This window comes from Chrysemys picta, chromosome 9 (assembly GCF_011386835.1).
Source record: "Chrysemys picta bellii isolate R12L10 chromosome 9, ASM1138683v2, whole genome shotgun sequence".
Lineage (NCBI taxonomy): Eukaryota > Metazoa > Chordata > Testudines > Emydidae > Chrysemys > Chrysemys picta.
In genome coordinates, this window is record NC_088799.1 from 25,381,034 (window position 1) to 25,407,739 (window position 26,706).

The following is a 26,706-nucleotide window of genomic DNA, read 5'->3' on the forward strand; positions in this document are numbered from 1 at the left end:
GGAATCTGAGTGTGGGCGGAAGGAAGATTACTGTGTGGAGAAATACTGGGGCACAGGTGTCAGCTATCCACCAATCCCTGGTGGACCCCAAATTCACTGACCCAGAGGCCCAAGTGACTATGCAACCTTTTAACTTGCCTACAGCCAAGTTGCCTGTCCAGTACAAGGGCTGGTCAGGAATATGGACTTTTGCAGTCTACGACGATTATCCTATTCCCATGCTGCTGGAAGAAGACTTAGCCAACCATGTGAGGCTAACAAAAAGGGTGGGGATGGTCACCCGCAGCCAGGCTAAACAGGCCTCCACACCTAATTCCATTCCTGAGCCTCCTACAGGGACCCAGCCAGAGGTGGTGGAACCAAACCCCAGACCAAAGTCTATGGCAGCAGTTGTAGATCAAGTTCCTGGGATCCAGCCAGAACCAGCCCAAGGATCGGAACTGGCAGAGCAGTCAGCACCAGAGCCCGTGCTTGCAACCCCACCAGAGTCAGGGGAGCCAGCACCAAAGGGCACCACAGAGCCTGCACCTGCAACAGCAGCTAAACCGGCGCGAGAAGCTCAACTGGAGCCTGAAATACAACCTAGTGCACCAGCGGAAAGTGGTTCGTAATCGATGGAGACAACCCCATCACCTGCATCGGATCAAGCCCAAGTCCACAACCCAGTGAGGAACTAATGTCTGCAGCATCAAGGGAGCAGTTCCGGGCAGAGCAGGAAGTGGATGAAAGCATCAAGGGAGCTTGGATGGTGGCATGGAGCAACCCACCGCCTTTCAGCTTTTCCAATAGGTCCAAGTTTGTTGTAGAAGGAGGACTCTTATACAAGGAAAGCCTTTCTGGTGGGCACAAGGAGGACTGGCATCCTCAGAGACAGTTGGTAGTTCCAACTAAGTATAGGGAAAAGCTCTTGAGCTTAGCCCAGGATCACTCTAGTGGCCATGCTGGGGTAAACAGGACCAAAGACCATTTGGGGAAGTCATTTCACTGGGAGGAAATGGGCAAGGACGTTTCTACCTATGTCTGGTTTTGTGAGGTGTGCCAGAGGGTGGGAAAGCTCCAAAACTAGGTCAAAGCCTCTTCACAGCCACTCCCCATAATTGAGGTTCCATTTCAGCATGTAGCTGTCGATATTCTGGGTCCTTTCCCTAAAAAGACACCCACAGGAAAGCTGTACATACTGACTTTCATGGATTTTGCCACCCGATGGCCTGAAACAGTAGCTCTAAGCAACACCAGGGCGAAAAGCGTGAGTCAGGCATTGGCAGACATTTTTGCCAGGGTAGGTTGGCTCTCTGACATCCTTATGGATTCGGGAACTAACTTTCTGGCAGGGATCATGAAACATCTTTGGGAAGCTCATGGGGTGAACCACTTGGTTGCCACCCCTTACCACCATCAAACAAATGGCCTAGTGGAGAAGTTTAATGGGACTTTGGGGGCCATGACACGTAAATTCGTGAATGAGCACTCCATTGATTGGGACCTAGTGTTGCAGCAGTTGCTCTTTGCCTACCTGGCTGTACCACATCCTAGTTTGGGGTTTTCACCCTTTGAACTTGTTTATGGCCACAAAGTTAATTCTCTAAAGCCCTTTTATTCCCAAAAAATCAAGGTTCTCCAGTTTACAGCCCAGGAGAGAGATGACGGTGAGTGGCCTGAAGGAGTCTACTATGAAGGAAAAAGCAACGGTGGCGTAGAAGAGGTGAACCTTTCCATAACTCTTGGGCATAAGCAGCGACAGCAAATCCAGGAGCTGTGCACCAGCTTCGCGCCAATGTTTTCAGCCACCCCAGGACGGACACTCTACCAGATGGCTCCTCAAGCCAAAACCGCAATAGAAAGGGAGATCAAGGACATGTTACAGATGGGTGTAATCCGTCCCTCTGAGAGGGCATGGGCCTTTTCAGTGGTTCTGCTTCCCAAACCCAATGGGGAAATCCGCTTTTGCATGGACTATTGTAAGCTAAATGCTGTAACTCACCCAAAAACTATCCAATGCCATGCACAGATGAGCTATTGGAGAAACTGAGACGTGCCCAGTTCATCTCCACCTTAGACTTAACTAAGGGGTACTGGCAAATGCTGCTAGGTGACCCAGCCAAGGAAAAGTCAGCCTTCATCACATAAGGCTGTATGAATTTAATGTGCTCCCTTTCGGACTATGAAATGCACCCGCCACCTTCCAGAGACTGGTAGACAACCTTCTGGCTGGATTTAGGGAATTTGCAGTTGCCTACCTTGATGATGTGGCTATATTATCAGATTCATGGGCAGAACACCTGAAAAACCTCCAAGCTGTCTTCCAGCGCATAAGGGAGGCAGGATTAACCATTAAGGCCAAAAAATATCAAATAGGCCTAAACAGGGTAACGTATCTTGGATACCAGGTGGGTCAAGGAACTAGCAACCCCCTACAGGCTAAAGTAAATGCTATCCAAAATTGGCCTGTCCTTAAGTCAAAAAAGCAAGTCCAATCCTTCTTGGGCTTGGCCAAGTATTACCGACAATTTGTACCACACTACAGCCAAATTGCCACCCCACTGACAGACCTAACCAGGAAAAAAACAGCCAAATGCAGTTTGGTGGTCTGAGAAGTGTCAAAAAGCCTTTAACCAGCTTAAGGCGGCCCTTACGTCTGACCCTGTACTAAGCGCCCCAGACTTCGACCAACCATTCGTCGTAACCACAGATGTGTCCGAGCATGGTGTACCAGCAATTTTAATGCAGGAAGGACCAAATCAACAATTCCATGCTGTTGTGTTTCTCAGCAAAAAACTTTCTGAGAGGGAAAGCCACTGGTCAGTCTCAGAAAAAGAATGTTACGCCATTGTGTATGATCTGGAGAAGCTACGCCCATACATTTGGGGACGGCATTTCCACTTGCAAACTGACCATGCTGCACTGAAGTGGCTTCACATAATCAAAGAGACTAACAAAAAATTTCTTTGGTGGACTTCTTCAAGACTATGATTTTGAAATACAACACATTTCAGGAGCCTCTAACAAAGTGGCTGATGCACTCTTCTGGGAAGGTTTCCCAGAATCAGCCGGGTAAAAATGTCCCCGTATTCTAAGTCATTGTAGTAATTGAAATGTGAAAAAATACTGTTTAGTTCTTCATGTAATTAGTAGTAAAATTAGAGGTGCATGTATCTTATTAACTCTGTTTCCTAAACCTCCAGGAAGAAATCAGCACAATCTGTGATTTGGGGTGTGTGTGATAAATGAAAGGGTGGGGGAGAGCTCCCTTTTATGGATACCCAGCCAGCCAGTTAGCTATAAAATCCCTTTTAGTAGCTGTTCTCTACTTGCTTTACCTGTAAAGGGTTAAAAAGTTCATAGGTAAAAGGAAGGGAGTGAGCACCTGACCAAAAGAGACAACGGAAGAACTAGAACTTTTTTTAAATGGAAACAAGACTCCTTTTATCAGTTTGGGTTGTTCACCCGGAGAGCACGGACAGGGCTGAAACTATGCTGTAAGAACTTGCGCCAGGTATGAAAAATCATCCAGTCATACATAGAAACTACTCATTTGAAACCCCAAATATGTAAGTAGATCAGGAAATGTCTAGGACGATGTGATTAGGTTTATCTCTTTTATTTCTGTAAGGCTTGTGGACTCCTCTGTGCTAACCCCCAAATGCTTTTGTTTTGTTTGTAACCATTAACCTCAAGAAAACCATTCTTGATGCTTAATTTATTATATTTGCTCTTTTAAAATCTAGCAATAGCCTAAATTCCAGATGTATTTTTTTTTTGTTTTTAATAAAATTTACCTTTTTTGTGTGTCCTTAGAGGTTTGTGCACATGTTGTTGAATTAGCTGGTGGTAACAGCTGATTTCCTTTTTTTTTTTTTTTTTTGCTTTCTCAGCTCTTCCATGGGAGAGGGAGGGGGAGGAGGGTGAAAAGATTTGAGGGTACCCCATAGGAAGGAATTCCCAAGTGCACCTTCTTGAGTCCCCCAAAAGGTGTTTTTTTGCACTTGGGTGGTGGCAGCATCGACCCATCCAAAGTCAGAGAAAAGCTGTAACCTTGGGAGTTTAATACCAGCCTGGAGTGGCCAGTATTCATTTTTTAGAATCCTTGCAGGCCCCCCACCTTCTGCACTCAAAGTGCCAGAATGGGAAATCAGCCTTGACACCAGTCTTTAACTTTTCTTATTTTGGGAACCTAGGCCAGTCTTGCCCATTCCTTTTTCTCTGTTATCCCCAACCTTGGCACTGAAGTTCCTCAATACTAAGCAGATGTCATGATTGAGAATATTGCCAGAGTTCATAGGCAAATGCAGAATGGATCTCAACGTTGATCTCATCATTGGTGTGTAACATTGTAGAATTGTGATTTTCATACATTGTATTTGAAACCTAGCTTGGAGCAGTTGGCTCTGAGTCTATAAGCGATTTGTCTGGTTTGGAAGTCATTTAGTGCTAGACCCTTTGAGTGGTAGTCATCTTGCCTCCCCAAATATATTATGGCTTTATTTTAATTTTTGAATTGTTTTTTCTCAGGTCTTTGCCATTGACATTCACTTGCTCATAGGATTTTAAGATTATATATGTCTTATTTCTTTCTTCAGCTGCATGTCTTTTCTTCTGATAGCCATTGTTCTAATATTCCAGAAACCTACTTCCATAGATTTTTACCTTTACTAATTAACTTCTTAATCTGGGCTTCCTGATGACTTTCACTAAGGCGTGTCATTCCTGCGGAGCCAGACTTCATTATTTTGGCATGCTGTTTGATGAATGGCTACCTTGTTGAGTTTCATTAACTTAAACATATTTATTACTATGTATTAGCTCACACATGGTAACACCACACCTTAAAATCTAAAGGCCACACTACAGATCTACTGAGTAAAAAGGTGCAATTTTCACCATCACTTATCAGAGTAGTTGCACTTTAAAGCATTTGAAACATTTTCAGAATATCTCTGTAGCTAAGCTGCACTAAGTCTGTTTTTATTTGCTAGATTCATGGTTTCATTCAGTAGGAGGCTCATTATATGAGTACAATGTAAGAACATGGAAAATAACCTAAGCGAAAAGTACTGTATAAGAGTGAGCCATTATAATTGTTATAAACTGCTAGACTCTAACTGCTAGACTACACATTTTATGGTCCTGAATCAGTTTAAAAATTGTTTTTGATGGTATTTTTTAAAAATACCTCGGTGACTAATCCCATGCTTCTGAAGATAGCAGACACTAGTGATGGAAGAAGGCGATGCAGACTTTTCCTTCATGCAATGCCTTTCAGGGTTCTTTACCATTGAGCTCAACCTACAAGTCTTCCTATGTGTTATCTAACTCCATTTTATCCTTGCTACTTCTGTGTGTGACATTGCACTCCATATGATTTTATGAAAATATGCTGATGAGTGTAAATATAATGTAACTGGAATATGCTTCATGCAAATGGTCTCTTGTAAGATATCATTACAAATCTTATAATCTACTGAATGTGGTCATCCTATATGTATAAATGTATCATTCTTGTATCACCTGGTACTGAATCCATCTTAAACCTGGTGCTTTTCCATTTAGAAGGAGGGATGGGGACCCAGAGAGACAAAAGATTCCTGCCTTGTGCCAAAACTATATAAGGGGGTGGAACAGAACAAAGGAAGTTCCAGTCATGAGAAATTTCCCTAGCTACCACCTGAGCTGGAGCTAACAGGAACCGTACCAGGGGAAAGGATTGGGCCCAGACTAGGAAGGAGTCTAGTCTGTGAAAGAAGCTTATTGGAACATCTCTGAGGGTGAGATTTTATCTGTAAGCAGTTTTTTATGTATTAGGCTTAGACTTGCATGTTTTGTTTTATTTTGCTTGGTAACTTACTTTGGTCTGTCTGTTATTACTTGGAACCACTTAAATCCTATTTGTTATACTTAATAAAATCACTTTTGTTTATTAATTAACCCGGAGTGAGTAATACCTGATAGAGCAAACAGCTGAGCATTTCTCTCTATCAATGTTATAGGAGGCGGACAATTTATGAGTTTACCCTGTATAAGCTTAATACAGAGTAAAACGGATTCATTTGGGGTTTGGATCCCATTAGGAGCTGTGTGTCTGGGTATTGGAGACAAAAGCACTTGCTAAGCCATTTTCAGTTAAGTCTGCAGCTTTGGGGATATAGTTCAGACCCGTGTCTGTGTTTGCAGCAGGCTAGTGTGTCTGGCTCAACAAGGCAGGATTCTGAAGTCTCAAGTTGCCAGGGAAAACGGGCTCAGAGGTAGTCTTAGCACATCAGGTGACAGTCCCAAGGGGGTCTCTGTGACTGAACCCATCACACTGTTTTGTTGTTGTTTTGTTTTTTACTTGCTCCCATTCTCAGCAATGTGTTTTCCTTGACGATGCCCTATGTTCTTGGAACAGACTCTCATTTCCTATCTGCCAACATTCCTCCTTCAAATTTTTCCTTAAAACACTTTTTTCACCGTGCCCAGCTCAACTGCGTCCCGCTCAACGGAGCCGTCCGCCACAGGAACCGAGACAAGCATTGCAGGAAGTGCGGCTACTCCAACGAGACCCTGGCACACGTCCTATGCAGCTGCAAACCCCACTCCAGAGCCTGGCAGCTGCGCCACAATGCCATCCAGAACCGCCTGGTGAAAGCCATTGCGCCACGCCTGGGGGAGATCTCCGTGAACTGCACCATCCCCGGTACTGACAGTCAGCTACGACCTAACATGGTCATCACCGACAAGGCCCAGAAAAAAGATCATCCTCGTCGACGTCACCGTCTCCTTTGGGAACAGGACCCCAGCATTTCGCGAAGCCCGAGCTCATAAGCTGGAAAAGTACGCCCCCTGGCTGACACCCTGAGAGCGAAGGGCTACGAGGTGCAGATGGACGCCCTAATTGTCAGAGCCCTGGGCGCCTGGGACCCCTGCAACGAGCATGTGCTGCGGACCTGCGGGCTCAGTCGACGCTACGCACGGCTCATGAGGCACCTCATGGTCTCAGATGCCATCCGATGGTCCAGGGACATCTACATCGAGCACATCACCAGCCACCGACGGTACCAGGAGGCATGAGCCAGAGTGACATCGTTCTCCCACTATGAGAAAGGGACCAAGTGACCTTCTCCGTTGTATCATATGAACTGGAACCATAAACTCCCTGAACATTAAATCTCACCAAATGAGGGTCAATCCATCCTCATCATCATATCCACTTATTATACTCCACACCTGAATATAGCCACTCTATGAACTTCATACCCTCATATCTCAATGCCTGTACTTTGACCCATCAACCTTTTACCCCCAATTGGAGATATTGCAGATTATGTATTCCTTATGCCACCTGATCTTAAACCAAACTTTTCACCGTCGGTAATCTGTACGTTATTCCCTGATAACCAGAAACTTCTATGCTCAAACTCTGTTCACTTTTTTTAACATCTTCTTAATAAAATTTTTAAATCTTTGTTGTCATCCCTGGTCCTGTTTTGATCCATGTTCCCTGTACTCTGAGTTTGATATTCACCCTAACAGAGTTTACAGTCTCAGGTTTTTAGGTGTTTTTCAAAGTGCTAAGGACCCCTAAATCACTTGGTCAGTAACCCACATTCTATGCGAGGTGAACATATGACAGATTTTTCTGTGAACATGAAAGTGATAAATTTATTTATGAGTGTGAGTGAAAAACCATAAATAATCTATGTGCAACATATAGTAACTTGCAATACCACTGTACATATCAGCCACTGTGAGTGCAAACAAAACTCCAGTGATTGTGAAAATGTCTTGTGTGATGTGATGGACGAGACATGCTCACAGTGTGTATGTCAAACCTCCACATTACAATACTACCACCCCTGTAGTATTGTCTATGATTTGTAAGCTTAAATACTCTGGCTTTGCACAGCACCTTGCACAAAAGACTCCTAGAGGCTATAACAGTGAGAGAGCGTTAGTTCTAGGAAACAAGGTGTATGTTGCAGTTGACAATCTCCCACTGACTGTACCATGAAACAGCGATACTCATCTTCAGCTGCATGAAGGCGGGTCTGTCAGCACAATGGGATGCAGTTCAGGACCTTCCATCTCCAGTAGCTGGGCTTTAGAGGCTCAATCCGCTGCGAGACCGGCGCGAGAGAGAGGCTGGAAGAGGGTCAGTAAAAAAAAAACAACAACAAAAAAAAACCGAACAGCCCTAAGGCAGCTCCAGAGGGCGCGGGATGAGTTGTTTTACCGCCTTCGCCCTGGCCGTTCTTAATGCCCCGCACGCGGAGCGCCTGAGCTCCCGCGGGAGCCCAACTGGCTCCGGCCACAGGGCGAGGAAACGCGCGTTACGCTGCGTGCGCCGCACACACACTCCCGCCGGCAGCCAAGGGGAAAGGCGCTGGGGCGGGCGGGATTAACAAACGGGCGCTCGGTGACCGTTACGGCCCCTTCCCGCAGCCAGGACGGGGCAGCTCTGGCCTGAGCGGGGCGCGGGCTGGCTGCGGTGAGAGGCCGATAGCCCCCCGCTCTCCGCGGCGCCTGGAGCCGGCTGGAGGGGCGGGGGTAGCGGTGCCCTACGCCCCGCTGCTGGGAACCAGCAGCCGCCGCCCGCGCTCGCAGGAGCCGTCGGGAGGAAGCGGTTGAAGGAGCCGCCCTCGCTTCTTTCCCGCCTATTTCCCCGCGTGGGGCCGGGTCATGGCGGCAGCAGGGCCGCTGTGGGCGGGCGTTTCCATGCCGCTGCTGCTGGGGTCCCTCCTGCCCAGCGCGGGCCGTGGTGGGACCACAGGGCTTCCCCGCTACCAGGTGACGGTGCCTCGGCGGCTGGCGCCTCCTGCGGGCCGGGAGGCCGAGGGGCAGGTGTCCTACCAGCTGCAGGTGGGTGGGAGGCTTCTGGTTGCTCACCTGCAGCAGAAGGGCCTGTTCCTGGCCGGCCACCTCCCTGTATTTACCTACGAGCAGGGTGAGCTGGTGACGAGCCAGCCCTTCATCCCAAGCCACTGCTACTATGAGGGCTACGTGGAGGGTGCCCCAGAGTCACTGGTGGTGCTCAGCACCTGCTCTGGGGGGCTGCGGGGACTGCTGCGCCTCGAGGGGACGAGCTACGGGATCGAGCCCATCAAGGCCTCCCCCACCTGCCAGCACCTCCTCTATCGGCTGGGGGAAGTGGGGGGCACGCCTGCCTCATGTGGGGTGACCACTGAGGAGCTGCAACACCAAGGAACCAAGATCCAGGACGCGGGGCCCACTGTGGCAGCCAGACATCACAGATGGACACATGCCACATATATTGAGTTCTGTGTGGTGGTGGAGAAAGAGCAGTTCATCCTTTATAGAAGGAATGAAAGCCTCCTGACTAACCAGGTCCTCGAAGTGATCAATATGGTGGACTCCTTTTATCGTGCTCTGGGGGCTCATGTCATCCTGGTTGGACTAGAGATCTGGACAGAAAACAACCTCATCACATTACCCGATACTATAGGCAATGCTCTTACTGAATTTAACCGTTGGAGGAATGATGTGCTCTATCGTCGCCTGCAGCATGATGCTGGACAGCTATTTATGGCTAAAATATACAGAGGGCGTGCTGGGAGGGCATATGTAGGAGGCATCTGCCTTGTGACCGATGCAGCATCCATTGTCACGTGGCGTTTTGCTTCTGTGCCATTTTTTTCAGTCACTGTTGCACATGAGTTGGGTCATAATCTTGGCATGTATCATGACCATAATAAATGTCATTGTAACAGAACTGTTGGCTGCATCATGGCTGCTGTGCATGTAACTACCGATCAGTTCAGTGACTGCAGTCGTGAAGTATATTTTAATCTCCTCCGTGATGGCGCTGGATTCTGCCTATATAACATCCCAGCGCCCAGCAAAATATTTAGGAGGAAGCACTGTGGTAACAAGGTTGTGGAAGGGGAAGAGGAATGTGATTGTGGCTCAGAACTGGAATGCAAAAAAGACTTGTGTTGTCAGTCCACATGCAAACTGAAACCAGGTATGGTTTGTGCTTTTGGAAAGTGCTGTAAAAAGTGTCAAATTCTTGCTGAAGGAAAACTATGCAGACCAGCTGTTGATGAGTGTGACCTTCCTGAGTATTGCAATGGGACTTCAAAGTGGTGCCAAGATGATGTGTATGTACAAGATGGAACTCCATGCAGTGACAGGGGCTACTGTTATCGGGGAAGCTGCCATAACCACAATAAACAATGTGCAGATATCTTTGGTATAGGGGCACAAAAAGCCCCTCTAAGTTGCTTCAGTAACCTGAACACGCGAGGTGACCGGTTTGGCAATTGTGGTGGTGGTGAAACTGGAGCAAATTACAAAAAATGTAAAATCAGTGACGTCTTGTGTGGAAGGATTCAGTGTAAAAATGTAAAAAAAATACCTCCTTTGAAGGAACATAGTACTGTTGTACAAACGCCCATGGGTCATATCTGGTGTTGGGGTACAGACCATCATGCTGGGACTGATGTAATTGATACTGGGGCAGTGAAAGATGGCACAATTTGTGGTAATGGGAAAATTTGCCTTAGTAGGACATGTGTAAGTGTGTTGCATTTGAATTTAGATTGTGACGCTAAGAAAAAATGCAACAGTAGGGGAGTATGCACCAATACTAAAAATTGCCACTGTAACTATGGGTGGGCCCCTCCAGACTGTAAATTCCGAGGATATGGAGGAAGCATTGACAGTGGACCTGTTCCAGTGTCTAAGCCTATGGTAAGTATATGGAGCAGCAGTTTGGGTAATGTTATCTGGATAATAATTGGCATCAGTTTTGTTCCTGTCATTGTTGCAGTACTTAGAAAAACTGTATGGATGAAAGCGTTTAGAAGGCTAAATGTCACACAGAGAAAACAAACTGCTGCTGCTTCTGCTGGTGATAGACAGAGCCACTATAAGAATGGCAGCATTAGTTCAAAAAAGTAAAAGACACAACATTTTTTCTAGAAGGGCAACAGATGTTTTGCAGGTCAAAGGATCAGAGTTTGTTACCAAAGCAGTCATTGAAAGAATCCGCATCTGAGTCTATGCTGAGGTAGTGATGGCTTGGCATTGCCTGATCCCAAATATAATGTAACAATGTACTATGGTTAAATAATCAAAAATGTAGCATTTTGAGTGTGAGAGAGTGTCTCTCTTTTTTAAAAAAACATGTAAATAAAAATTGGTTTTTATTTTTTTTTAAATAGGAAAGTAATGGAAAACATTTTGCATTCCTCAGAAAGAGATCTTGTGAGTGATGATATTTCCCCAAATGCCCAGCCATTTGGTCATTGTATAAGTTGATGCTGTAGTAATATTCTACAATGTAGTGTTTTATAGAGCTACAGTGAAGACATATTAAAGCTGCACACAGAAAATGGGCAGTTTCTCTTCCGGCCAGCTTCCTAGTTGTATTGTGCACCTAGTGGAGTTTGGGTCATCCTTCATCTCGGAGATGCTGATGTAATTTGGGGGTCTCTGAGATTTTGTAGAGCCATAGATTCCATTGTAAATCATTAATTCTCTTTGGAAAGTTGTAGAATGTACTGGTGCCTAAAAGAGAAAACAGGATTCCTTTAAGAAGGGGGACTAGAGCTGTTGAAAACCAACTAATGAAGAAAGAGCACCCCTATGAAAATACCTCCGTGCCAATTATCAGCATTCAAGCCTGCCTTCTTTCACCCTGATCGCACTCTATGACGTGCCCCAAAACTAGCAGCATACCCTTCCTCTACTCTGGTGACGTGTAACTTCCAGCTGTTGTGAATTATTTAAAATTACAATATTTTCAATAAATAGTTTAAATAAGCTTTTTCTTGTACTCACATTGGTGCATAGACATTTAAAATCTGGTTTTAATATGACAGATTACTCAAAAAATTGTATCTGCATTAGGGCTGTCGATTAATCGCAGTTAACTCACGTGATTAACTCAAAAAAATAAACTGTGATGAAAAAAAATTAATCACGCTGTTAAACAATAGAATTCCAATTGAAATTTATTAAATATTTTTGGATGTTTTTCTATATTTTCAAATATATTGATTTCTATTAGCACAGAATACAAAGTATACAGTGCTCACTTTATATTATTTTTGATAAACAAAAGAAATAGTATTTTTCCGTTCACCTCATACAAGTACTGTAGTGCAATCTCTATCGTGAAAGTGTAACTGACAAATGTAGATTTTTTTCTGTTACATAATTGCACTAAAAAACAAAACAATGTAAAACTTTAGCGCTTACAAGTCCACTCAGTCCTACTTCTTGTTCAACCAATCGCTAAGACAAACAAGTTTGTTTACATTTAAGGGAGCTACTGCTGTCTGCTTCTTATTTACAATGTCACCTGAAAGTGAGAACAGGTGTTTGCATGGCACTTTTGTAGCTGACTTTGCAAGGTATTTACATGCCAGATATGCTAAACAGTCGTATGCCCCTTCCTGCTTCAACCACCATTCTGGAGGATATGCTTCCATGCTGATGATGCTCATTAAAAAAATAATGCATTAATTAAGTTCGTGACTGAACTCCTTGGGGGAGAATTTTATGTCACCTGTTCTGTTTTACCCGCATTCTGCCATATACTTCATGTTATAGCAGTCTCGGATGATGACCCAGCACATGTTCGTTTTAAGAACACTTTCACAGCAGATTTGACAAAACGCAAAGGTATCAAGTGAGATTTCTAAACATAGCTACAGCACTCGACTCAAGGTTTAAGAATCTGAAGTGCCTTCCAAAATCTGAGAGGGATGCGGTGCGGAGTGTGCTTTCAGAAATCTTAAAAGAGCAACACTCCCGACGCGGAAACTACAGAATCCGAACCAGCAAAAAAGAAAATCAACTTTCTGCTGATGGCATCTGACTCTCTTGATGAAAATGAACACGTGTCGGTCCGCTCTGCTTTGGATCATTATCGAGCAGAACCCATCAGCATGGACATACATCCTCTGGAATGGCGATTGAACCATGAAGGGGCATATGAATCTTTAGCGCATCTGGCATGTAAATATCTTGCAATGCTGGTTACAACAGTGCCATGCAAATGCCTGTTCTCACTTTCAGGTGACATTGTAAACAAAAAGCAGGCAGCATTACCTCCTGCAAATGTAACCAAACTTGTTTGTCTGAGCGATTGGCTGAACAAGAAGTAGGACTGAGTGGACCGGTAGATGCTAAAGTTTTACATTGTTTTATTTTTGAATGCAGTTATTTTTTTGCACATAAGTCTACGTTTGTAAGTTCAACTTTCATGATAAAGAGATTGCACTACAGTACTTGTATTAGGTGAATTAAAATATACTATTTCTTTTGTTTTTTTAAAGTGCAAATATTTGTAATAAAAATAAATATAAAGTGAATACTGTACACTTGGTATTCTGTGTTGTAATTGAAAGCAATATATTTGAAAATGTAGAAAACCAAAATATTTAAATAAAGGGTATACTATTATTGTTTAACAGTGAGATTAATCATGATTAATTTTTTTTAATTGCACAATCATGATTAATATGTTTATTTTTGCATGGCCACCCACAGCTCCCACTGAAATTATGAAAGATAACTTGTTTACCTACGTTTTACTCAAAAATGCCTTCTACCTCTTATTCTATAGAAAATGTGCCCAGTCTGCTTGGGGAACTAGTAGGTGTTCACAGCCTTTAAATACTTGTAGATGGTTATGTCACCCGGAGTTGTCATTTAGCCACATATACATATGCAGTTCATTTAGTTTCTTCTTCCTCTTCTAACTCAAACTTTCCAAGGACTAGAACTGTCCAAGGACCTTAGAAGTAGATCTGGAAGTGAGTATATTAAAGTGCTGCAGATCTTGATTAAATGCACAGTATTAACTATATGGAAAATATTTGAAGGAGTACTGCTAAATAGCTGTAGGTGAGCAATAGGAATGGGCTTCAGCATCTTGCCATGTTTCCCAGTGGATGTAGCACATGATCTCACGTTGACCAGTGTGTATCACTGTTTGACTAACTGCCATCTTCTGGCTAAAAGGCACAGGCTTCACCTAGCTCTGTCTGTTGTGTGAGGCTGCAGTCTGCGCATTGAAAAATTAAAGGCTCTCTCATTACAGAGGCCAGGGGTGAAATTGTGTGCTGTGCCTCTTGGCCTATGTCTACACTTAAGCACGTCAGCATAGCCACTCTCTGCAGCAATGGGAGGGATTCTCCTGTCACTGTAGTTAATCCAAAGAGGCAGGAGCTAGGTTGCTGGAAGAACGTAGCACTGTCTACACTGAAGGTTAGGTCAAATTAACTACATTGCTCAGGAGTGTGGATTTTTCATATCCCCTAAGCAACCTAGCTAGGTTGACTTGGCCTTAGAAGCAAAGCACAGAATTCACAAGTGTAGGGGGACAGGTGCCTAAAATCTATCTTTGTATCCTTCCAATGTTGAGCTGCTCCTGCTCCTAGCCCTGGAGGTCAGTCTAAGGCCTGGTCTACCCGGAGTGGGGGATCGACGTAAGGTACGGAATTTCAGCTACGAGAATAGCATAGCTGAAGTCGACGTATCTTAGTTCATAGATTCTAGGACTGGAAGGGACCTCGAGAGGTCATTTAATCCAGTCCCCTGCCCTCATGGCAGGACCAAATACTGTCTAGACCATCCCTGATAGACATTTATCTAACCTACTTTTAAATATCAGTTCGACTTACCTCGCATCCTCATGGCATGGGTTCGATTGCTGCGGCTCACCCGTCGACTTTGCTTCTGCCTCTCGCCGTGCTGAAGTTCAGCAGTCGACAGGAGAGCGATCGGGATCGATTTATCACGGCTACACTACATGTGATAAGTCCATCCCCGATAGATTGATTGCTACCCGCCGATCCGGTGGGTAGTGTAGACATACCCTAAGTTACAGCAGCCAGTCAAATAGCCTCCATAGTGCCATAGCCCTGCTCATTGCACAGCCTTGTAGCCCTTGCAGGAGGGTCGTCAGAGGACAGCCTTCTGGCTGTTGTTTGCAGTGCCAGCATCAGTGAAATCTTTTCTCAACTGGCTCCAGGTTTCATGCTGCTCCAGCCCTTTTATGCAGCATATAGGAGCTGGAGCAGTGGTGAAAAATCTCATCCCTCCTGAAGATCAAAATATAATGTCTCAATTGTAAATTTTTAATAATATGTTCAAATAATATTGCTGTTTCTCATGAGTGGGCTGTAAACGCTCTTATATGTGGATCATTTCCATGTAGGTCTCCATTCTATTTTCACAAACATAAATCCTATTCATTCTTCATTAATAATGTCTGTCTAAATTAGCTCAATAGAAGCAAAGAAAGAAATTCGAAAAGCTAGACTCCTGGATAGACATGGTCGAATTCCCATCTTTTTTTTTTTATTTATTTAAAAGAGCAACAAAAATGATTAGTGATCTGGGTAAATTTATTATGAGGAGTGACTGGAAAGGCTAGAACTGTTTAGCTTAGCTAGGAGACACATAAAAAGGGATATGATAGATGCAAATAATAAATGGCACTGAGCGTAAGTCAGGCACTCCTATTTATTCTCTCGTAAAACAAGACCAAGGCAACATTTTAATAAAATTAGGAGGCATCCACATTGTAAAATGAACTACAGGAAAATCACCCCACCTCATTCTCGCTTTTGCCCTCTCCCCTTTCTTTTTTTGGTCACAACACATTCTGTAAATACCAAACTCATTGCCACAAGCTATAATTGGATTTAGTGGGATTCTAAAATGCTGAGGCATTTCAATTGATAATTATATCTACAATTATATAATACTGTAATATCCCCTAGGGTGATAAACCTAGAGCATGTGAAACAAACAATAATGGTCTGGGAATCAAGGAAAAAACTTCCCATATGGGCCGATTCATCCATAAAGGACAGTTACCTGTTCCGTAACTGGTGTTCTTCGAGATGTATTGCTCATGTCTATTCCACAGTAGGTGTGTGTGCTCGCCACATGCACCGGTGCTGGAAGTTTTTCCCCTAGCAGTACCTGTCGGGGGAGTGCCGCTGCAACCCCCTGGAGTGGCACCTCTATAGCACGCTATAAGGGTAGCCGCATGCTCCCCCACCCTCAGTTCCTTCTTGCCAGACCAACTCCATTTTATCGTCAGACTTTGTAAAGTCATTTACACTGATGAGAACAATGTGTTTCTGAAAATGCCTAACAAGTTGACCAACCAAACCTGGGACTTCATTATTTCCCTAATGAATAAGTAAGAGCATCTCTCTGAGAAATGTTCAGTTAGACAAAGTAGTGACTGTTAACTGTAGTTTTGCAGTCAATCTATGTTTAGAGCAGAGGTTCTCAACCTTTTTCTTCCTGAGGTCCCCCCAACATGCTATAAAAACTCCACTGCCCACCTGTACCACAATAACTGGTTTTCTGCATATAAAAGCCAGGGCCAGCATTAGGGGGTAGCAACCAGGGCAATTACCTGGGCCCCATGCCACAGGGCTCCCCCATGAAGCTACATTGTTCAGGCTTCAGCCCCGGGTGGAAGGGCTCAGGGACCTGGGCTTCAGCCCCATGCAGTGGGGCCCTGGGCCTCAGTCAGTCTAATGCTAGCCCTGCTTGGAAGCCCCCCTGAAACCTGCTCGAGGCCCCCCCCCTGCAGCAGCCCGCCCCCCCCTCCGCCCGGGAGCCCCCCTTGCGGCAGCTCCCAGCCCTGCAGCAGCTCCCCGCCCCCCTCCACCCGGGGAGCCCCCCCTGTGGCAGCTCCCCACCCGCAGCGCCCCCCCTGCGGCAGCTCCCCGCCCTAGCTCACCTCCGTTCCACCTTCTCCCCTGAGCACACTGGCGCCGCTCCACTTCTCCCGCCTCCCAGGCTTGCTGCGCCAATCAGCTGTTTGGCGCGGCAAGCCTGGGAGGGGAGGAGAATTAGAGCGGGGCGGCGTGCTCAGGGGAGAAGGCGGAGCAGAGGTGAGCTGGGGTGGGGAGAGGTTCCCCTGCGTGCCCCCCCCCCCCCCCGTTATTTGCTGCAGGCAGCCCTCCCCATGCCCCCCTGCTCCAGCTCACCTCCACTCCCCTGCCTCCCCTGAGCACGCTTTTTGGCGCCCCCAACCACTTGGCGCCCTAGGCAGCCGTCTAGTTCACCTAGTGGTTGCACTGGCCCTGCCAATGTGGGTCTACCTGCTTTCTCTTGGTGCTGGTGAGGATGGAGACTTTCTCCGTTTCTTAGACGGAGAGCGGTGCCAGGCACGGGAAGGTGCCGGGGGATCACTGTGCACCGAAGACGAGGTGCCCGGTGCCAAATCCACTTGGTGCACCGGGGTTGGGGCCAGTGCCAACTCCATGAGAAGGGCCCGAAGTCTAATGTCTCTTTCTTTTTTAGTTCTAGGTTTAAAGGACCTGCAGATCTTACAGTGGTCACTAATATGGGATTCACCCAAGCAGCGGAGACAGTCAGCGTGCGGGTCACTTCTGGGCATCGAACGCCTGCAAGAGTTGCACGATTTAAACCTGGGGCCCAGGGCATGCCCCGGCCCAAATGCTAACTAACTGAACTGAAACTTGTTGAACTAACGAGTACCACTAACAACGAACGACAAGTTCTGGGACGAGCTGCAGCAAAGCTGGAGCAGTAGTTGCGACGAACCCTCACTGGTGGCAAGAAGGAACTGAGGGTGGGGGGAGCACGCAGTTCCCCTTATAGCGCTATAGAGGCGCCACTCCAGGGGTTGTAGTGGCGCTCCCCCTACGGGTACTGCTAGGGGGAAAATTTCCGGCACGGGTGCACCTGGCAAGCATGCACACCTCCTGTGGCATACACATGAGCAAGCACTCAAAGAAAAACTGTCTAGTGTAGGGTTTCTTCCTATGAAGCAGCTGCTACTGGCCCCTGTCAGAGACCTGGTACTGGACTAGATGGGCCACTGATGTCTTCTGCTATGGCAACAGTTATGTTTCTAAATGAACCCTCAAATTAGCTTGCATTAAGAGAATGTTTTTTCAAAAATCAGTTAATAGTATGCGAATGGCAGTGGATAGGGAATAAAGAGGCGATACTCAGGGTGTCAAGAAAGGAGTGAATGGAGGAAGTGAGTGTGTGGGGGGGGGGTCAATGAGAATGCGTATCAGCGTATCAGGGCAGTGGGGTCACAAATGACTATTTTGGCAGCGGGGGGGGGGGGTTAAGTGAATGTCTGAAGGTAGTGGAGGCATGCAGGGTGTCAATGACATTGAATATCAAGGCAGTGGTGATAACATTGGAAAGTAAGCCTGGAAAGTAGTAGGGGGTAACCACTGCTAATTTTGGAAGTAGTCAGGGTCTTGGAGGGGTTCAGAAAAGATTGTCTGCAGGTAGTGGGTTAATGAGGCGGATTATCCAGTTAGTGGAGTCACATGTGGGAGCTACACTGGGGGAAGTCAGGGTCATGCATAAGTCGCTGCTGATCAGTTTGGATGCAGATGGGGTCACCGAGAGGTCAATAAGGATGTATTTCTAGGTAGTGGGGTCATGCAGCCATCAATGAGACTGAAGGGAAATAAATATATGCCATGCTCTTTAGGCACCAAGAACTCGGCTGAAGCATTAGCGGGCTTTGGTCAGTGTGTAGATGGAGTCAAGACATCCTGAAGAAAGAGTATTTCTCCCATTCTCCTATCATTGGTGGGGGAGGATTGTCTCATGGTCACTGTAATTATTCAGCTTTCTTGCTGTCCTCTTAAAGGTATTTGGCTTGGCTATCTGTAACAATTTTGGCTTAGTTCCTCTTAAATTGGAGAATGAACGTCACCGAGGGCAAAGAGGCCAACAACTGTAGGAGGTCAAGGGTTGTAGTTTTGCTCAGGAAAGGCTAAGAAACAGATTAATTGGTCCCAATTTTTACTACCCTTTACTTTTTCCCTCCTGTTGCACAACCTTATTGTTTGGGGATTTGCCCTCCTTCTCTTACAGAGAGGTGGTACTCTGCTGTGAAGATTTGTTTACTGAAGTTGTCTCTGGGGGGAGAAAGGCTGTTTTTAGGGGGCTGTAGGAAGGTCTGCAGGACATGACATTTGTTATGTAATTCCCAATGGTTGGTATTTAATATTGTGCACATCACCGCAGCATCCACAACAATGCTGAGGTCTGGTACTTCTTGTATCATTATTTCTAGCTCCCCTCGTTCGGCTTGTTGGTCACCAGCTTGAGTCTTCCCAGAACTGGCGCCTTATTTCTTTGCAGCAGCACATTTGGTTGCTTCTTCTTTCTGGAATTCAGGCAAGTATCTATGTTTATTCCTCAGTAGGGGTATCTGCTTTTACAATCTGTGAACCTTCAGGACAATGACCAAAATCTCCAAGGTAACATCTAACTGGCATAATTTGAAATTATTCTCCCCTGCTGAGAATATCTATTATGAGACTTACTTGGCCCTAGGTCAAGGTATAGGCAACAAAGGTAGAAGGTTATCTGCACATTTCTTGTTTTCTGGCAGTTATTGGATAGAATCTTTGTTATATTTTCACCTGTGGCAAACGAGTATTGTGCACGTTCAGAAGATTGTGAAAATGTGAGGCCCTCATCCTACGATAGGATCCACATGAATACCATTTGAGGCCTAAATCTGTATCATGTGACCGGATAACTGATGACATCCTATCCCAACAAACTGCTGCAGGAATGCTCTCACTGCATTTACAAATGACAGCTAAGGCAAGTCCCGATCTCTTGAAATAATTTCACAAAAGTTGAATGTAGGCAATTGTGCCAACGCATGCATTAACTTATTCCCCAGTTCTACTTATTAGGGATCTTAGACACTGGTCTCCTGAATTTCCCGTATCTCTGCTTCCATAAATTTTCATTTCACAGGGAAGTTTTAAATATCTATTTTTGGAAAAAATTTAATCCGTTCTTTTAAGAAAATTATCTGTAAAATTTTACACAGCAAAAATAGTTAACTTTTCTATTTAAGTGATATAGACTGTACTTAAGGGCTTTATTCTGCTCTTGCTTGCACACCAAAAAAAAGTGGGTAAGGGAGAGAAATCAGGCCTTTCATTTATCATACAGTTGTGCATCTGGCACTGGGAGTAGGGTGACCAGATGCTAACTTTAAAATATGGGGACCGCCGCAAGGGGGGTGCCTTTTTAATTGTTACATTCACCCATCTGGGTCTTTGGTGGCAATTTGGCGGAGGGTCCTTCAGTCGCTGACAGTCTTCGGCGGCATTTCGGCAGAGGGTAATAAGTCTTGCCGCCAAAGACAGAAGCACCCACCACCGAAATGCCGCCAAAGACTGTCAGCGACTGAGGGACCCGCCAGATGGGTGAGTGTAACAAACAAACAAAAATAAAAAACCGCCAGAAACAAAATATCAGGACAAATGGTGTCTTGACAGTACTTTGGTCGGGACGCGGGACAAACTGCTCAAAATCGGAACATCTGGTCACCCTAACTGGGAGAGAGAAGTATCAGGACTTCCATCGACATTCCAAGAAACTTTCTACTTCTATAACTCTCACAACCATTCAAAAAAAAATCCCATGAGACATTTAAAAGTAATTAGCTTTGTTATCATGCTTTATAGCTTCAAAGCATTAGAAAAAACATGGAGGAGGGTCACCACGCCACAATTAACCTTCTATAGGCAGGTATGTGCAAGACTCATCAAATCTACAGATGTCCCAAGAGCTACAGGGAAATTCGATGGTTCTTGGGACATCCAAGCAGGCAAAGGTACCTCTGAACAGTACCCAGCCTCTTCCAATGCTATCCAGTGCAATCACTGGCAGACAGAATGCTGTGGTTTGTAGAAGCATGATCCTACAGAGAGTAGTTATCCCCTGGCCCTCCCACCATGACATGCCTCTCCCTTAAGTTCAGGGAGTCCAAATCCCATGGATCTGGGGTAGAGGGAGAAGTATGCCATGGAGCTATTGCTCTCCGCTATTTATGGCTCCTAGACTTTCATCCATCTTAGCAGCAAGGTGCATAAGGTCCAATTAAATTATGGCTCTGTCTTAAACAAGAAAGACAAAGGTTAAAAAGATCAGAACTAATTTCAGCAAAAAGCTTTTTTTAGTAAAGTTTTTAAAAAGCATTTTATTGATTGTTGTCCTATAAAGTCACTGATGTCTAATTCCTGCAGAATTGTATCTGATAAAAGGAGAAATGGAAACATTTATAAAATGTTTATAAAAACATTTGGAAAAACTAGATGTGAAAAATATATACAATGTATTTAAAAACCTGAATAAAATTAATATCTGGATTTATACATTCAGTTACTGTGTTAAACATCTGGCTGTATACAGTAGGTTTTTTTAAATTATTTGTTAAAAAATTAGCAGTACTTTTGCCTATGTTAAATAACATTTTGTTCAATTTACAAAATTACAGTTTCATCTGTCCACTTATAAATTAATTCACAGGGGTATATAACCACGTGTCAAATTTCCAAGGTTGGGCATCTTCAAATTACTTTATACAAAACTATTGCTTTTCTAATATATTTTTAAGTGTAGTTGTTACAGGGATACCTTAAGAACATTACATTCATTTACAAATCTTCAACATATTACAGTATATATTACAGCATGCAGCCCCTCCAAAAAATGGAGTGAAAATATTACAAGCAGAAAGCCTTTCTACTATAAGTTTTTACCTCATTTTTTGTGCTAACGTTTATTCAACCCTGCCGAGTGATCAGCTGTGTCTTAAAAAGGATTAACATATTTATAATACATACAGTGTGCAAACCACAACACCTAGTTACAGAAAAGATGTTTTGAAAATTATTTCCTGTTTACAAGTGCATTTTGGTCAGACAACATTAAATGGTTGTTTCTCCTATGAAATTCCGAGGCTAAGCTGAAGATGCAAAATTTGGCAGTGATGCTTGGAGTACAATCATGACAGGTACTCTCTAAGGCAAAGGAGAACATGTGTTCAGCAACACCAATGTGAGCTTTTACTAGTCCCTCTCCCACCATCATGTGCACAACAGGTCAGGTCACAACTGGGAATGGGAGGGCAAAGTTGACAAAACATCATATTACTCTATACTCCCTGCAAATCCTCCCTCAATTGCCAGGCCTTCTCATCTTCTCCAGTATGAACTGTATGACCAAGAGTTTAAGTCAATACTAGTGCTGCTCTTTTATACATTTTTCCCTTCCTGTACCTGTAGTAATTAACATGTAACAAGGACTGAAGGTGAAGGTATCCTGGAGTTCTGGTTCAGATACCTTTTTCCCGCTCCTTCCTCAACAAAAAACAGGAAATGAATTTTACCACCTCTGCTACAGAAGTGGAAAAATGTTAAAAAGCACTCCACTCTCCCGACAAAACCTTGAACTGAAGCAACAACACATCTTGAGATCCTAGTTAAAAGATATAGGCAAAACTGGAATTGAAATGAAATGATTAATAGAATATTTCCCCGAGATCAACATCCTCATGCATTTTCAAAATAAACCAAGAATTCAGCATTATAATCCTTACCCTGTGGGAGTGGAGGTTAAGACACAAACTGGTAAAATTCAGATCTTAAGATACCTCTGCAAAAGTGTTCAAAAGCAACTGTGTAACTGAGCATTTTTTTGTAGCCACAACTTACAGCATAAGTTTTAAAAATGTGTCTGTAAATGTATAAAAGTGCAAACTGCTCAAAAAGATACTGTAATGCTACCATAATGGACAATAGTGGGAGCCAAATCCTACGTCTCAGCTTGTGTTTAGCTTCCACAGACACCAAATGAGCATGTGCATGTGTGTGCTCCAGAGCACAGAAAATTAGTTTATTCTGTGCATAACAGGGCTCAGGGAAGGCAAGAGAAACGGCACAAGAGAAGGTGTCGGAATCAGCTGGCGTGGGGCTCCAGTGAAATACTGTGTGGAATTGGATAAGCTTGGAGAGAATTCTAACACTGTCAGTCAGGCAATCTGATTTTCTAGCAGGGACACAGAGGAGCAGAGCAGAGCACAGAGCTGCTTATACTTATGGAGAATATTTTTTTTTTTACAAAGAACAAGTTGAAACAAGCTAAGGTATCTGACGGGCACGTACTCAGGGTGGCTAACCCGTCCTGTTGCTCATGCTACCAGGGCTATGTTCTGATTTGACTGTTCTAACTCAATGGCAATAGCCTGAGTAAGTCTCCTTGAGCTGGGAATTACATCCCCAGCTAAAAGGGTAGACGTACCGTATGGCTGGTCTGTTCTGGGAATGGAGGCTGGAGCCTCGGAGACCAAGCTTACTTTCCCACACTACAAAAGTTGACTGCATACTTCTTGATTTGAAAACCCTTCCTGGCACTCTGAACACTGAAACAACACTGGAAGGAAACAAAATCTGAGCTGCTTGAATAGATGAAACATCATCATCATCGAAAAAGACCAACAGAAAACCATTCTGGATTTCCCCGCTCAGTCCCTGGAGAACACATTAGCTTTGCTAGCTGGGACAGAGTTACTTTAATCACTGCTTTTCAAATGACAGCATTTAAAAAAAAATAATGTGTGTGAAATAAGAAGCCATCATTGGGGAGGAGAAAGCCCAAGGAGCTAAGGTTTTAAAGGATGAACACAAGAGGTAATCTAACGTTATGAAAACCCTTAATTAAAACAGACATATAGATAGATGTAGACAGAGAGCCACAAGGAGAAAGATGAGAAGACCCAACAGAATATAATGCTCTTATATTACAAAAGTAGAGAGCTGTGCACTCTTAACTTAGTGGAACATCTTTTTACTTGGTATATGTCTTCTCTGGTCTTACTGGGGAGGGAGCACCTTATACAGTGCGTGCTCACGGGTTCCATTTTAGGCCATATGAGGGGCTAGAGAGCTGCTATTTATCCCCACTCATATCACCATCTTGTGCTAGCAATACAGCACTGAAACTTTCCCTTGAGGAGTGGGAAATCCCCAAATATTAGTTTGTTGCTGCTGCTGCTTGCTTGCAGGGCAACATGTTTGTGGGTGGCTGGTGGTCGGCCTTGCCAGAGGAAGCTAAGGTGTTTTTAAATGACTGAAAAAACAAACAAGAAAAAAAAAGTGTGTTTGTGTGGTTGGACGGGTGTGGGTGAGGAAACAGCACATAAAGGTAGAGGGAGTGGCGCAGCTAAAGACAAAGGGAGGTGAAGTCAAAGATATGTGGAGCTGCTCTCCAAAGCCTACCACTCAATCCCAGTTAGGATTCAGTGCAGATAAGACCTTGACTCAGTTAGCTCTCTCACACTGTAAAACAAGGAAGAGGGGACTATCTAAAGATGTCACCTGCATTTTGTTATGGGAACTTTAGAATTTTAATTTACTTTTTAGGGGCTTTTAACTTAAAGTAGCCTGGATACACAGTGAGCGGCTGACTCCCTCCCCTCCCCCCCGCCTTTCCTCGTATCACTGATTTTACAAATCTCTGATTCACAGCTCCCACGCTACAGCTATAGTGGGACAATAAGCACAAAATCAAGCCACCACTGAGGGCCCTTAGTGCAAATCCTGAAGCAAAGAAAAAATAGATTTTAGGGACTCTATACATTTGTTTCAAGTCCAAGCAAACGTCCCATCCGTTCCATGTTCTTGTCAATTGTGGCTTGACATGTGATTTCCTTGGCACACTCCATTGGAAACCAGCCTCTCTCACCATCCCGCAATCGTTCACCTTCATACCAACCTGCAAGGGAGAATGGGGAGTCAACAATAAATACATGTGTAAGATACTGTGTGTGGCATGTTTATAGAGAGACTCCTGTACACACAGTCTGTCATTGCATCTGTAATATGGCTATGTTTACAATGAGTAAAATATCAGGTATAGACAGACCATGTTATTTGGAAACATTGTGCATGCAGATTAGGAATAATAAAAATAAAGCAGTAAAGATACAGTATATTTGAAAACCACAGACCGTCTTTGGATCTCAGGAATATAAACTAACAAGTCAGCAGGAGGTTTTTCCTTTATTTTTTACTCTTTGTAAGTGAGAGTAAACAACTGGGTTAGAGCTAAGGGTTGCCCTCTGCAAGGTGCTGAGCACTCAAGTCCCACTGAAGCTATTGTGAGTTGACTGTACTCAGCAGGACATGCTCAGCATTGTTATTAACATTTTTATTGTGGTAGCAATAACCAGGTTGGGCCCCAACGTGACTGACATTTACATAACAAATGACAGTCCCTGCCTCACATGCTGCAAGACTACCCCTTAGAGAGTAACAACGTTCTGAAGCACAGCACAAGATGTAAATACCTTGAATGTGTGGAGTATTCAGACAAATCAACAAGTACATTGCTCACAAAGCAATGATGACTCTTGAAAGCCAGATTTTTAAAGCGCCCTTAACCTAGTTTCTTATTGATGGGCACATGGCTCCTGGAAAAAAAAAATCATACCCACATTGCTGCACCTGCAATTAATTATCTATGCAAATCCTCTGAGTTGGATGGAAATGTACTTGAATGTGGCCACAATGCCTGCATAAAGAGTGGCTGTCCTTCAAGAACCTGGGCCTAATCCTATGGCTTTCTGTAGCGTTTCTTCTAGGCTGACACCCCATTTCATTGTGGAGCTGATACTAGATGGAAACTTGAATTCTCTAGGACTCTGTTTCCCAGCTTGACTAATCTATCTTGGTGGTAGCTAATCGCAAAACTGTTTACTCACCATCATTCACTTTTTGATAAACCAGAACCACATCAGCAACCTGAAGGGATAGTTCATCTGACTGCTTTGCAGAGTAAGTTCTGACAATCTCTACCTGTGTCAGTGCTAAGGAAGAAATAGGATATATTGAACCACATGATGTGTATAAGCAACTGAATACCTTTATATTTTAGCAACATACACAAAAAAGTCATTTTAACATCCCATTTTAGAATGTGCCAAAACAAAACAACCCAAGTAAGCTCAGTAATGGAGCACATTAAACATGCTGGCTTCCCCATGGGGAGCTACACACAAACATGAATTTGGGTCAGACATAAAATCAGCTTGCATTCTCAACCTAGTCACTAATAGGCTGATACAACTGGCCAAACCAGTTTTAATGAATGCAAGTAAAATAACTCCTTGTACCACAAAAACCCTGAAAAAACTTCCTCAGAAAAGCTCTTGATAAACAGCATCCACAGAAGGTCAACAACATCGCAAAGGAAATCTGGATAATTTGTTTTTTGGAAGGAAACACATTTATTCTTACAGTCTACATTTATTCAAGCTATCCACTGAGGGGCAGTAGATTTCTGTTTTCACGTTAAGGCTCTGAAAAGTCTTCTTGTCTTTCACTTACTTGTCCTGTCTGCATTCCGTCTGTCACTGTTCTGTCCAAGTGCAGTAATCCAGCGAGCTCTTTCACTCCTGCAAACAATAGAGACAAATTCAGTTTCCAAGATACCTGGACCTTAGAATGCTAGAGATCACACCTTTTTCAGGACCCTAGATTTAAATCTTTCCTCTTTCTCCTGGGAAGAAACCATTTTACTTTTTTTTTTTTTTTTTTTTTTTGGTCAAGAGCTTTCTTAAACATAGCAAGATATATTTTCCTGTAAACACTTCATGATTCAAGTAAAGTGAAACATATTAAGTGACCAACAATAATGGATTGCTTAGCAGAAGTGGTATTCCAATAAAGGAGGAATAGAATAGTATTCTATACATTTGGGAATTGTCTTAAGAAGGTTGCCTTAAAAGTGTGGTCTCTTGTGCATATTTTCATAGTTTTAATTAAGCATCATTAAAATAAGCTTTGTCCTAGTATCTGCAACGAATGGCCTTAATATTAATTACTAGTCTAACACAGACCACTGAAATTTAAATAAAAATAACATTTT

General features: G+C 44.0%; 2 protein-coding genes across 5 annotated transcripts in view; one reads left to right on the plus strand and one right to left on the minus strand.

Moving 5' to 3' along the window:
* Window positions 1-8,257: 8,257 nt before the first annotated feature.
* On the plus strand, window positions 8,258-11,896 carry LOC101944429 (disintegrin and metalloproteinase domain-containing protein 21-like). The gene has a single exon (XM_005287014.4). The coding sequence runs from the start codon at window positions 8,653-8,655 to the stop codon at window positions 10,891-10,893; it is 2,241 nt and encodes a 746-aa protein (XP_005287071.2). The 5' UTR covers window positions 8,258-8,652; the 3' UTR covers window positions 10,894-11,896.
* A 9,052-nt stretch (window positions 11,897-20,948) lies between these two features.
* ARHGEF26 (Rho guanine nucleotide exchange factor 26) overlaps window positions 20,949-26,706 on the minus strand; it is a 114,267-nt gene continuing 108,509 nt past the window's right edge. For all 4 annotated transcript variants that reach the window (XM_005286961.4, XM_005286962.4, XM_005286963.5 and 1 more), the window contains 3 exons: window positions 26,166-26,233; window positions 25,541-25,645; window positions 20,949-24,552 (listed from right to left, as the gene is read on the minus strand). In XM_005286961.4, the coding sequence (XP_005287018.2) occupies window positions 24,410-24,552; window positions 25,541-25,645; window positions 26,166-26,233 (316 nt within the window). In that variant the 3' untranslated portion in view covers window positions 20,949-24,409. The remainder of the gene's footprint in view (window positions 24,553-25,540; window positions 25,646-26,165; window positions 26,234-26,706) is intronic.